This window comes from Mercenaria mercenaria, chromosome 2 (assembly GCF_021730395.1).
Source record: "Mercenaria mercenaria strain notata chromosome 2, MADL_Memer_1, whole genome shotgun sequence".
In the NCBI taxonomy this organism is placed as follows: Eukaryota; Metazoa; Mollusca; class Bivalvia; order Venerida; family Veneridae; genus Mercenaria; species Mercenaria mercenaria.
This window is the reverse complement of record NC_069362.1, coordinates 119,779,858-119,793,980: the sequence shown is the minus strand read 5'-3', so window position 1 is coordinate 119,793,980 and position 14,123 is coordinate 119,779,858. Positions and strand designations below refer to the sequence as shown.

General features: G+C 35.7%; 1 protein-coding gene across 6 annotated transcripts in view; it reads right to left on the bottom strand.

Annotated features, from left to right (window-relative positions):
• Window positions 1-14,123, bottom strand: part of LOC123565021 (paladin-like) — a 319,425-nt gene that overhangs the window by 29,716 nt on the left and 275,586 nt on the right. For all 6 annotated transcript variants that reach the window (XM_053537674.1, XM_045359004.2, XM_053537676.1 and 3 more), the window contains 2 exons: window positions 5,689-5,799; window positions 574-708 (listed from right to left, as the gene is read on the bottom strand). In XM_053537674.1, the coding sequence (XP_053393649.1) occupies window positions 574-708; window positions 5,689-5,799 (246 nt within the window). The remainder of the gene's footprint in view (window positions 1-573; window positions 709-5,688; window positions 5,800-14,123) is intronic.

The window sequence follows — 14,123 nt, the reverse complement described above, 5'->3', positions numbered from 1 at the left end:
AGTCCCAACTTCCTGTTTAAATGATGATAGTTTAAAATATCCCAGTATGTATTTGCACGTATTAAAAAAGCAATAAATAGTATGAAAAATGTTGAGTCGAAATTTATTATTTTTTGTTTGAAAACAATCTGATGAAGCCTTCATAAACGTTACTGGTTTTTCAAACGGGTGCACGAATCGAATTTCAAACAAGCGCGACCTATATACATGTGACCCAGTGCTTCCCTAGAGACAATATGGCGTCTTCCGACGAATACATGCTGGTAAAAAATACCAAGGGTCATTAATCTAACTAGTCATAAGTCAAGTTAATATTCCAGTGCATTTTTTTTCTTTAATTCTAGTCAAGTAACTAGTCTTCGTTGTTGCTCATAATAAATTAAGTATTTCTGAGAGATTTTCAATATTTTTATGACCACTACCACAGCTGTAAGTCTTACGATAAATATGGTGGTATACCGTGGTATATACCGCGGTAATTGGGGAAAAAACGTGGTATACCGTGGTATTTTTTTCAAGGCGGTACCCAGCCCTATATGAAAATACCTTGAAGCAATAATTTTTAGCACTTACCAAGCAATGCTGTCCAGAATCAAGCCTGGAGTAACTGGTATTGTATATAGGCAGGAACATAGTGCATCTCAGATGGTTTAACTCTGGATGTCGATTCATCCACTTCGTGAAACCAACCATAAAATGATTATCAAACTGAAACGAGAAATAATACTTCTTGAAAAGACATGTACATACTTCTTTTTGACAGCAACAAAATTTATTTTTTTGTCTCCAACTTACAAAAGAAAAGTGTAAATCTATATTTAGAATCTACCAATCAAAGTCATACAGAGAGTTGCTACTTTGTACAAATAAACATAAAATAAACACTTTTGATGGTATTAAAAGAAATTTCCACTTAGAAAAAAGCATAAAAAACATTGTCAATTAGTAATATAAACATTTATCCTTAATACAAAACATTTACTTTTTGCCAATTTTTTCTCTAATTCAGTAATTGATAACCATGGAGGCACTACCCACAGGAGTGTGTGTAAATATACACACAGGAGTTAGTGTCAACATTCCAATCATTTCATTATAACAATGTAAATATTAGCCTTTGTCTAAAACTGATTGAATCTGTTCTCCAGGAATGACTGATGTTGGAATAAACATTAGCTTTAGCTGAAGTGGAGTTCAATATGAGACAATATAAGGATGTAAACTGAAGACAATTTCATACCTGAACAAGCTGCATAGAAGCAATTAATAATGATTGGAGAAAAGATTCTAAGATATAGCAGGAAGAAAATAATGGCTTTAGAATTTTCTAGGGCCATTCTTAGAGTAATAGCATTCTCTTATTGCCAAGATGCAGACATAATTTTCAAAGGAATGTCTATTAGCAGTGTCAAGATTAAATAACATATGTAGAGATGGTACCTGAAAAATTCAAATTCATCTTTATAGGCTTTTTTCAGAGTGAAATGATAGCTAAGTGCACCAATTTTCTAAATATATTTATGGTTTTCCTCTTCTCTCTGTCAAAACTAGAAATATTTGATATCTAAAAAATGACTTTCTCAAAATATCTGAAGCAAAATGGACAACTCCTGTATTGACCGTTTTTCAAAGATTTTAGGACTTCCCCAATTATAGTCTATATCAAAAGCTCCCACAGCTAAATAAATTCAATAGAGTATAAGGTAAGTTTACTCTACTTTCAACATTTTGAAAGAGCCTATACTGAACTTCCTTTTGTCTTTTAATAAAGACAAATTCCAAGACTAGCCAAGAGTCTAAAACGCTTGAAAAAATTTCTGAGTGAAAGAGAATGACATGCTCTTTATTATAAGCTTACCAAAACCATACCAAAAATGTACCGTAAAGAAGTTATTAAAGATTTTATATTGTAAACAAACACCTACACCATTTTACCATCAATATTTTCCACTCATGAATGCACTCAATTCAGGTGATAATTGTTGATATATTTGTAAATGAGAGGCCCCAATAAAAACCTTTTTTCAAATTGTGTAAACAGTATAAGTTTTAAATTAATGTTGATATCTGAAATTATCCGATTACTTTGTTTTCAACAATAAATAAAACACCGTTTAGTTTGTTTAGGGTAGTCGACCTGTAACGAAAATCATCAAATAGAGTAATCTCCATATGCTTTTTCAGCATTTATTCGCTTTTCAAAGAAAGCAAATGATCGTGCTAGTTCCCTCCAGAGAATGTTTAAATTGAGAATTGCTTAAAATACATTACATAGAGTCATTACCTGTCAGCTACCTTAAAATGTAGTAATTACAACCACTACCTTAAAACATTGTAATTATATTTGACGACAATGAATTATTGTGTTACCAGTTTAACATTTTTTGTTATTTCTCATTGTTGGATATATAAATTTTACATTTTGATATATAAATGTTGTATAAACCAATGTATCACCATTGAGAACAATAAATAAACAACTTAGGCTAAAAGATCAAAACTTAATAACGTTTCTTAATGTCGTTAATTTTCTTTAAAGGAACGTATGCATTATTCTATATAATCTTCATGCATTAATAAACTTTCTATCAGGGCCTCGCTACAACTTACAAAATAACTGTCAGTGTAAGTCATGAGAAAAGCGTGCATATTGTATATTGAATACAAAGGGATTTAAACAAATGTAGGTCATATTTTGTCTGCCTGATAAGTTGTTTGAAAAAGGACCTATCTGATTTTTCTTTCACTTTGATCAATGTTTAATGTTGGCTTCAGTTTATTGATCAATTCAGAGTTGTCCCCCTTTGATTCATTTGGGTAGGTACCATCTCTAACATATGGCTGTTATTTATTTCTGCTGATAATGCATTAAAAGTTTCTTTACAACAAAATTATTGATAAAACATAAATGAGTATTGAATTAAATTATTGATGTCAGGGTTATCACATGCATGAACATAAAGGAACTGGAAAATGGCAATGCAGTGTAGTTTGTTGAAAAATGAAAGAGTTAGGCAATGCCATTTCCGTGTAATTTATTGAGAGATGAAAGAATTAGGCAATGGCAATACTTTGCAATTTGTTCATAGATGAGTTAGGCACTTGCAATGAAGTGTTATTTGTGGAGAGATGATTTAGGCAATGGCAATGCAGTTTTATTTGTTGAGAGATGAGTTAGGCAATGGCAATGCAGTGTAATTTGTTGAGAGATGTGTTAGGCAATGCAAGTGCAGTTTACTTTGTTGAGAGATGGAAGAGTAAGGCAATGGCGATGCAGTGTAACTTGTTGAGAGATGAGTTAGGCACTGGCAATACAGTGTAATTTGTGGAGAGATGAGTTAGGCAATGGCAATGCATTGTAATTTGTCCAGAGATGATTTAAGGCAATGGTAATGCAGTGTTATTTGTTGAGAGATGAGTTAGGCAATGGCAATACAGTGTAATTTGTGGAGAGATGAGTTAGGCAATGGCAATGCATTGTAATTTGTCCAGAGATGATTTAAGGCAATGGTAATGCAGTGTTATTTGTTGAGAGATGAGTTAGGCAATGCCAATGCAGTGTAATTTGTGGAGAGATGAGTTAGGGAATGCCAATGCAGTGTAATTTGTTGAGAGATGAGTTAGGCAATGGCAATGGAGTGTAATTTGTGGCAAGATGAGTAAGGCAATGGTAATGCAGTGTAATTTGTGGCAAGATGAGTAAGGCAATGGAAATACAGTGTAATTTGTGGAGAGATGAGTTAGGCAATGGCAATGCAGTGTAATTTGTGGCAAGATGAGTAAGGCAATGGTAATGCAGTGTAATATGTGGCAAGATGAGTAAGGCAATGGTAATGCAGTTTAATTTGTCCAGAGATGATTTAAGGCAATGGTAATGCAGTGTAATTTGTTGAGAAATGAGTTAGGCAATACCAATGCAGTGTATATGTTGAGGGATGAGTTAGGCAATGGCAATGCAGTGTAATTTGTTGAGAGATGTGTTAGGCAATGCAAGTGCAGTTTACTTTGTTGAGAGATGGAAGAGTAAGGCAATGGCAATGCAGTGTAATTTGTTGAGACACGAGTTAGGCACTGGCAATACAGTGTAATTTGTGGAGAGATGAGTTAGGCAATGGCAATGCATTGTAATTTGTCCAGAGATGATTTAAGGCAATGCCAATGCAGTGTAATTTGTGGAGAGATGAGTTAGGGAATGGCAATGCAGTGTAATTTGTTGAGAGATGAAAGAGTTAGGCAATGCCAATGCAGTGTAATTTGTTGAGAGGCAACAGAGTTAGGCACTGGAAATGCAGTGTAATTTGTGGAGAGATGAGTTAGGCAATGGTAATGCAGTGTAATTTGTGGCAAGATGAGTAAGGCAATGGTAATGCAGTTTAATTTGTCCAGAGATGAGTTAGGCAATGGTAATGCAGTGTTATTTGTTGAGAGATGAGTTAGGCAATGCCAATGCAGTGTACTTAGAGTTAAGCTATGCCAATGCAGTGTAATTTGTTGAGAGATGAAAGAGTCAGGCAATGCCAATGCAGTGAAATTATTGACAGCTAACAGTGTTAGGCACTGGCAATTCAGTGTTATTTGTTGAGAGGTAACAGAGTAAAGCACCTGTAATGCAATGTAATTGCACAGTCCATCAGGACTGGGCATATCTGTTGACAGATAAATGAGATAAGCGATACAGCTATATTTGTTGACAGAAAAATGAGATAGGCAATGTGGCAATGCAGTGTAATTTAATAACAGATAAAAGTGAGACAGGCACTGTGACAATGCAGTGTAATATCTTGACAGATAAGTTAGACAAGCACTGTGGCAATGCAGCATAACTTGAGGGATAAAAGAGTAAGGCAATGGCAATGTAGCATAATTTGTTGAGAGATGACAGAGTTAGGCAATGGCAATACAGTTTAATTTGTTGAGAGATGACAGAGTTAGGCAATGGCAATACAGTTTAATTTGTTGACATAAATGAGACATCAATGTAATTTGTTGACAGCTAGAAGAGTTAGGCAATGGCAATCCAGTGTAACCTGTTTACAGATAAAAGAAGTTAAACACTGGCAATGCACTGTAATTTGTTGACAGAAAGAAGACTTAGGCAGTGGCAATGCAGTGTAATATATTGTCAGATTAGGGAGTTAGACACTGGAAATGCACTCTAAGTTGTTGACTGATAGAAGGGTTAGGCAGTTGCAATGCAGTGTAATATGTTGTCAGATTAAAGAGTTAAGTACTGGCAATGCAGTGTAATATGTTGTCAGATTAAAGAGTTAAGTACTGGCAATGCAGTGTAATATGTTGTCAGATTAAAGAGTTAAGTACTGGCAATGCTGTGTACTTTGTGGAGAGATGAGTTAGGCAATGGCAATGCAGTGTAACTTGTGGTGAGATGAGTATGGCAATGGCAATGCAGTTTGATCTGTCCAGGGAGGAGTTAGGCAATGGTAATGCAGTGTTATTTGTTGAAAGATCAGTTAGGCAATGCCAATGCAGTGTAAGTTGTTGACAGGTACAGTGTTAGGTACTGGCAAAGCAGTGACATTTGTGACATTTGTTGACAGGTAACAGTGTTAGGCACTGGCAATGCAGTGTAATTTGTTTAGAGGTAACACAGTTAGGCACTGGCAATGCAGTGTAACTGGGCTTATTTGTTGACATTTGTAAGCAGATGTAAATGGTGTAATTTATTACCTGATCACAGAGATAGGCATTGAAGCAAATAATGAAGAAGTATCTGTTTAGGTAATTGACACATTTTCTGTATTGAGCCAATATGTCATTCTCACTCTGAAAGGCAAATCCCTGAAATACAAGAAAACAAAAGTGTGTCTGTTATACAATGAATTGCACAATATTCACTCTTATGTTGAAATACAGTCAACATCAATAGCTCAAAGCCACAAGGAGATGAGCACAATGCATGAATTATCTAAAGTTTCAAGGCAAAATGTTTGAATTATCAAGGGTTTCATGGCAAAATGTTTGAATTGTCCAGGGTTTCAAGGCAAAATATCTTAATTATCCAGGATATTTCAAGGCAAAATGCTTGAATTATCCAGGCTTTCAAGGCCAAATGCCTGAATTATCCAGGGTTTCAAGATAAAATGCTTGAATTATCCAGAGTTTCAAGGCAAAAGGCTTGAATTATCTAGAGTTTCAAGGCAAAATGCTTGAATTATCTAGAGCTTCAAGGCAAAATGCTTGAATTATCTAAATCTTCAAGGCAAAATGCTTGAATTATCTAGAGCTTCAAGGCAAAATGCTTGAATTATCCAGGGTTTCAAGCAATCCAATGTAAGGAAATGCATGTGGATCAAATTTATTGCTTAGGTAAGCCTTGATACTTGAGACTTTGATGTTCCAGTGAGTGGCATTCCACAGTATGAACAAGGCAGATTTAGTTGCAATTTACAGATACGAAAAGAAATTCAGGACAGATTTTATGAAAACAGCATTTTCTTCATCAATAAGTTGTGCTCATTTTCTCCTACCAGCAACAGGAAAATATACTAGCCAAACCAAATCCTACAAAATATATTTACAGTTATGTCATCTTACTTTGTCTGTGTTTGTTCAGACAGAATGGTCTTATAAATAAGTAATTATTTTGCTATCATTTTGCTCATCTAGCGAAATAATACACCTTGATAGGCATATAAAGAAACAGAATTTATGGTATCAATTGTTTTCTTTTCATCTCCTAGTCGCATTAATATACCTATATTATATATTCTCCCAGACAGACATTCTCCCAGACAGACAAACCATGTAAGGATGAGAGTATACACAACTATACCCTGAAATAACATTTTGTCATTCATGTCTGGCCTTCATGGTGACAATGTGTATGAAGTTTCATTGGAATCAAGGTTGGTCTAGTTATTTGTGGCACAAAGTTCATTGCACCAAATATACACCCAAGTCCAAGTGCACATAACACCAAATATACACCCAAGTCCAAGTGCACCAAATATACACCCAAGTCCAAGTGCACCAAATATACACCCAAGTCCAAGTGCACATAACTCATATGATGCCTCAACTGACCCTTACAATGTGTCAAGCATATCAATACTTCATTGTCAAGGCTTCAGTTTCTTATCCTTAGACCAATTTTTAACTTTTACAGACAATCTGTTAAATGAAAAAGTAAAGAAATTGGTCGTAAATCTTAATACACCGCCTCAAACCATCAAGAAACTGCTGATTCGATCTTCAAATCACCGATAAATATGATGTCAAACCTAGGTAATTGGTCTATAATTAGTAAGCAGATGACTATAATGTATAAGGAATAACTAGAGCTATCACTAAAGGTGATGAATGTACACCCCTCCCCCCCACTGACACAGTACATTGCAATTTGATGCACACAAGATTGCATAATTATGTGGACTGTATGTATATAGACTGTATGTATACAGTATAGTAACAAACAAGAAGCTTGATGCCCCCGGTGGCATCCTTGTCGATACAAAGCAACATAAGTCCAAAACGAGGTCAAGGTCAAACTGAGGTCAGGTGATGTTTGAAGATGAGGAATGGTCACAGGTTACTTCTGCATTAGTATCAAGTCATTCTAGTAAGGGGTATTGATGCTAGAGGAAATGGTCCCATTTGGTTAACCAAGAGATGGCCCATACAAAGCAACCTAAGTCCAAAACGAGGTCAAGGTCAAACTGAGGTCAGGTGATGTTTGAAGATGAGGAATGGTCACAGGTTACATCTGCATTAGTATCAAGTCATTCTAGTAAGGGGTATTGATGCTAGAAGAAACGGTCCCATTTGGTTAACCTCGTACGGACGGATGAACAAACAGACGGACAGACAGACAAACAGACAGGACAATCGCTATATGCCTCCTGCCTCCTGCATTAGTAGAGCATAAAAACAAAGTCCCATAACTATGCAAAATATTTCTCTAAAAGAACGTAATATGCACCATGCACAACTAGGGTTGGTACTGATCACTTGTGTGAAGTTTCATTAAACTGTGTGCAAGGGTTAGGAAGATTAGGCGTGCACAAGATTGCATATGCAGAATGTATGTACATAGTATGTTAACAAGAAACAAAGTCCCATAACTCTGCAATTTTTGTTGAAAGAACCTAACATGTCTCATGCACAACTACTGTTGTTACTGATCACTTGTGTGAAGTTTCATTAAATTGTGTCAAAGGGATGAGGAGAGATGGTGCACACAAGATTGTGTCTATGTATATAGTAAAGTAACAAAAAACAAAGTCCCGTAACTCTGCAAATTTTTTTTCCGAAAAAACCTAACATGCCCATGCACAACTACTGTTGTTACTGATCACTTGTGTGGAGTTTCATTAAATTGTGTCAAGGGGATGAGGAGAGATGGTGCACACAAGATTGTGTCTATGAAAAAACAAGGTCCCGTAACTCTGCAATTTTTTTTTCTGAAAGAACCTAACATGCCCCATGCACAACTACTGTTGTTACTGATCACTTGTGTGAAGTTTCATTAAATTGTTTCAAGGGGTTGAGGAGAGATGGTGTGCACAAGATTGTGGGGGGGGGGGGGGTACAATCATAATGTATTAGGACCGACTGTCCTGAATATGGATCATAATCTGAATTTTGAGCTATCAAATGTTTTACTGCTTTGGACTTGGACCAGTTGTCTTGTACAATGGCAATTGACTGTATGAACATTTAAATCTGAAACACCCTTGTTACCTGGATAATACAAAATGATGTGATAACTCCAACATGCTATAAAATGGCTGATCAACGATTTTGAAAATTTCACGTTTTTCGGTAAGTTGCTGTGGCTTGATAAGTGATTTTAACCCCCAGATGATGCAAAAAGAATGAATGGCGATTTGTTTCCAAGGAACTCAAACTATTTTACTGTATTTTTGTGAATACAATACACAATATGTTAAAATTAATAGTTTACAAAAAACATGTAAGTTTAGTTTGAAAAATCATAAAAAAATATTTAGAATTGTTTTTCATGCTTGTAATTCACTGTATATACGACTCTACCATTTCACTATCTGTCATAGTTTACAGTAAGTTGTTTACTTTTGCCGTTTTAATGTCAAAAACATTTATATTGATCTGTGTATGAAAAATGGATAATAGCCAAAAATGACCATGGATAAAGCCGTACATGCGTTGTGTTTGAAAGTGGATAATAGCCATAATTGATTTTTTTCATTGACATCCCATAACAGATTGACCAGTTTTGTGTGCGTAGACATGTTTTGATAAATTACTTTGTAACAACATGATGATATGAGCCTGTTAACATTTTTATGCTGGTAACAGGCACAGTGTACAACCTGCACCTTCCTGGTATCAAGTACACATGTGCATGTGTATTATTTCCCCCTGCTGTCCCTTTTTACCCCATGGTCTCCATATTCCATATAAAATACACAAAATTATTCTATACCTATTTTATCTATCCAACCGCGAACGTTCATTTGCAACACGAGACCGTACAATATATTACAGTATTTGGATGCAGGTGCGTACAGAAGTCCTGTATTTTCTGTATTTGGACACACGCGCATACAAAAAATCCTGTATTTTCTGTATTTGGACGGTTCAACAGTCCCATGTTAAACATACGATAAAGCCCGAAATGCGTGAAAATGTTCCGAATGTAAATCGGATGAAGAAGGCGCTCTATGTACAGAGTTTGATTATGCATCTTGAAATCTGGATTTAATTTGAGTTTTTTTTTTGTTTACAACACACAAAAACGATTCAAGGGATAACAATGCTATCTGATTAAGATATTAAAACATTCGTTAATAATCAAAAACTTAAAATACAGTAAAAAGGATCATCAGATGTTGGAATATTTGAAAGTCGCTAAAAGAAGCCGTTTCGGGCGAAACCTAGAAATTGGTATCAGCCCTAACTGTCTGAATAGCTACCTCAGCAGTTTATATTTAAGGGTTAAGAAACAAAATGGAGAAGATTATGAATGGCAACGGACGGGCGGTCAGCATCCAAAACATGTCTGCTCTATAATTCAGTTTTCGTTGGATCTTCACCAGACTTGCTGACAATGTTTGTGGGCATTACATCTCGGTCAATTTCGATAACTAGCCAAATTGTACCAGGCACTATTTGATTATAGTCCTTGAATTACTCGAGAAACGGGGAATTTAGCCTTGTCCGCTCTTTTAAGTCGGACAGTTTTCATCCGATCTTCCCCAAACTTGCTGACAATGTCGGTGGGCATAATATCTCAGCCAAGTATTATTACCCAAATTGCCAAATGGCTGTTGTAGGGAGGTTGCACCATATACTTTTTTTAATGATGATACGCAGAAAAATTTATTTATTTATTTGGGTTTTACGGCGCACCAACACAGTATAGGTTATATGGCGCCAAACAGGACTACAAATTTTGGTTCCACATCTCATTTACATCGAAATTAAAACATGAGGTACGGAATCAAAATTTGCAGATACGCAGAAAAAACAACATTCAATGAATTACGTATATTACGTATGAAGTGAAATAAATACAGAATAAAAAGGTTATTTAAGGTCTAACATTGTTCTGTATAATATATATTTGCACTCATACCAAGCTGGGAAAAACTAGAAAAGGCAGGAATACAATATTCAGTGAAACATTTTTAATTTAAACTATTAATATAGTAAGATAAAATAGATATAGAATAAAAAGGTTATTTAACATTGTACTGTACAATACGAGATATATTTGGACTCGTACCCAGCTGAGAAAACCATACTGAACTCGCCTAGCGGCTCGTCCAATAGGGTTTTCTCAGCTGGGTTAAATAACCTAATATTCTACCTTAAGAACAGCATATGCAAATATCAAACTAAACTTACACGAAAAATAAACGCAACAATTATATTTCCTCACCATTTCGTTTTAAGAGCATACATCAATACTTATATTCCATATTTTGCTTCCGGTCATCTAAATGGCGCTGCACAAAATGCTTGTGAACCTCGTGCTATTTTACCACGTGGCGAATCAATACAGACTTTGCTGTGTATAATTCAACGCCAATTAGGCGTGACTTGATTGCTATTTTTGGTGTTTACCGCAGTATTGTTATGACCTAAAAGTACAGACACACCTCGATGCATAAAGTTGATCTATACATTGCCTCATTTACAAGGAGTATACTCAACACCGATTAAATTCCTTATTCAAATACAAAATCTAAATATGGCAGAGAGAAATCAAATTTTGGGACTTTTAACCGGTGGAATTTCACAGATACAATGTTTCAAAATTAACAATTTCGACGTTAGTTGAACATGTTAACATTACAGTAACAGCTGGTGACTGTCCACGTTCAGTTGCACCGCGTCTGGCAAGTATACGTCAAGACAATATGATACGTCAACGTCATTTACGTGACAGCAATGTGACGCCGCAATCCACGTCACATGTTGTAACTGGAAATCCCGGACGACCAATTCACCGTGACACAGTCATGACTTGTTTGCGTAAACGCGGGATTCATTTCTGTCGTCTAACTCGGTGTCAGGCTCTTGTCATCGTCATGAAAAGCAACGCTGGGCTCTAAATAACCGACGACATCAGTGGGGAACTGTTGTATTTAGCGACAAATCAAGATTTAATCTCCATAACGCTGACGGATAGGTCAGAATATACAGACGCCGCAACGAACGTTTTCTGTTATGTTTACTTTGATTACACATATAAATTTGTATGGCTAAACATCAGTAGGTTATAAATATTGACTATTACAATACTTGTTGCGTTTCTTTTTCGTGTCAGTTTACAATGTTGACTATTATCCATTTAACATTTTGGGCTTTATCTTCGAAATTTCTGTGAACAATTTGGTCAGTATCCATCGACTAATACATATGCTTATATATTTGTAAATTTGGGTTATTTGATCTAAGATAAAAACTTCCTAACATGTTCATATCATTGTTTATATATTAACTGAAAATTACAAAATAACAGTCATTACCGAAAGTCCATTAAATGAGGTTGACACCGGTTTGAATCGCCAAACTCATTCTCAAAAGTAAAATGTAAACATTGTTAAAGGGTTTCCAAAGTGAATAATATGTCACATATGCAAATTGTTTAGTGCAAATGGTACAGCTTGTAAACTATTTTGAATCAGTTATAACACTTTAAAGGATCAGAATGAGTAATTAGAAAATATTGAAATAAACAATGTCCTTACCAAGTTTGACAGTTCATCCAGTTTGTAGTATTTTGGAATTATCATATCATTTTGTATTATCTGGGTAACAAGGGTGTGAAAGGCCTGGAGTTATTACAGATTGAGTCAAACATGAAATACAAGAAAAGTAGTTCCCCAAAAACAGTAATTGTGCCAATTTTCAGTAGTTTAGAACACATTTGTAGTCTTTAACCCTTACCTTGCTAAATTTCGATAATGAACTTGTCTATCTTCCAATTTGGACAGTAACATTAACTGTTGAAAGGGGTGCTTACCAAAAAGATACTGGCTGAATAGCGAACAGTGCAGATCATGATGAGACTGCACAGATGTGCAGGCTGATCGTAATCTACACTGGTCACAAAGGCAGAATTAATCATGTCCAGCATGATAAGGGTTAAAATGTGAATGCTTATGTTGTCTAAAAATAAAGTCATGGTGTGAAATAGCAGACTTACATTCAGTTTATACCAAAAAATTGTGGGAGCTTCGTGCCCGCGTGATTAATGTTGCCAACTTTGAATCATCTAGTTCATCTGCCCCCTAACTCTGCAGCTCAGTGGGTTTGAGCCTTGATTAGTTCATCTGCCCCCTAACTCTGCAGCTCAGAGGGTTTGAGCCTTGCTTAGTTCATCTGCCCCCTAACTCTGCAGCTCAGTGGGTTTGAGCCTTGCTTAGTTCATCTGCCCTCTAACTCTGCAGCTCAGAGGGTTTGAGCCTTGCTTAGTTCATCTACCCCCTAACTCTGCAGCTCAGAGGGTTTGAGCCTTGCTTAGTTCATCTGCCCCCTAACTCTGCAGCTCAGAGGGTTTGAGCCTTGCTTAGTTCATCATGTAAGTAAGGTATGCAGCTGGGTTATGGTAGGTTTCTGGGTCTACCTAGATGTCCGTCTGTTACTCAAATAATGATGGTGCGGGGTGGGGGGGGGGGCTTGTAGGGAGAGCAAACCATGTATGGTCTTTCTCCATTTAGAGCTGTATTATTGTTTGTTTGACATAAAACCCCATAAAACTAAGCAAACACTTCAACTCACTTATTGACGTTAATCTGCCTCTTTGCAGCCTTAAATTTCCTATCTCTCGAGAGCTTTGCTACATTAGAAACTCTTAATGCTTTTAAAATGATTAAAAGCAAACAAATATAGCTACGAAATACATCAGTGTCAAACACAATTTTGAAAAGTATATAAGTTTAATCAATAAATTGATAACATTCTGTTCTGTCAACTTTGCGAAAATCAGTTTCAGAAATAATGAACAACAGGTCCAGTACACGGTTGATCCATAAGTACTGTCACTTTGTCCATTGCGTATTTATGCATATTTCATTTTTACAGAAAGTACATGAAGATGTATGTTAAATTCAATTACAGGGCACTGGTAAACATTATTTTCAAGGGTTGCTTCATTTTAAATACCTAGAACTTCAAAGTCCAACCCCTGAGGGCATATCACTGCACATGAAAATAATGTTTCTTTCATAAGCAGAAACAAGAGGGCCATGTCGGTCAATTATTGGTCATCTGACCCAGTTTTTACCCCAGATAACCTAGAATCCAGTAAGATGCAGATTGCATTGAAACAAACATCCTCACCATACTTGATATTAATCACTTAGAACTTTTTTTTTTAAATTAACAATGAGTCAAAGTACTTGGGTCAGAATTTTTGTTGTTTTCTTTTCATTAAATGGGTGATTTTCAAAATAATGAAGCAAAAGTGTGACATAGGGGTTAAAAATTCAAACTCATTTTTTATGGTGGTCACCTATTTTTTATGATAGCAAATACTTCAAAGTTGAAAGAAATAACTTTAGGAAAGTGTTGAGAAATGCCAATCAGAAAATATTTCAGCCTTTAATTCGAAAGTTCAGTGAATTTCCAGTAAGATGGATGAAAAATGTTGCATGGTTTTATGACAAAGAAAT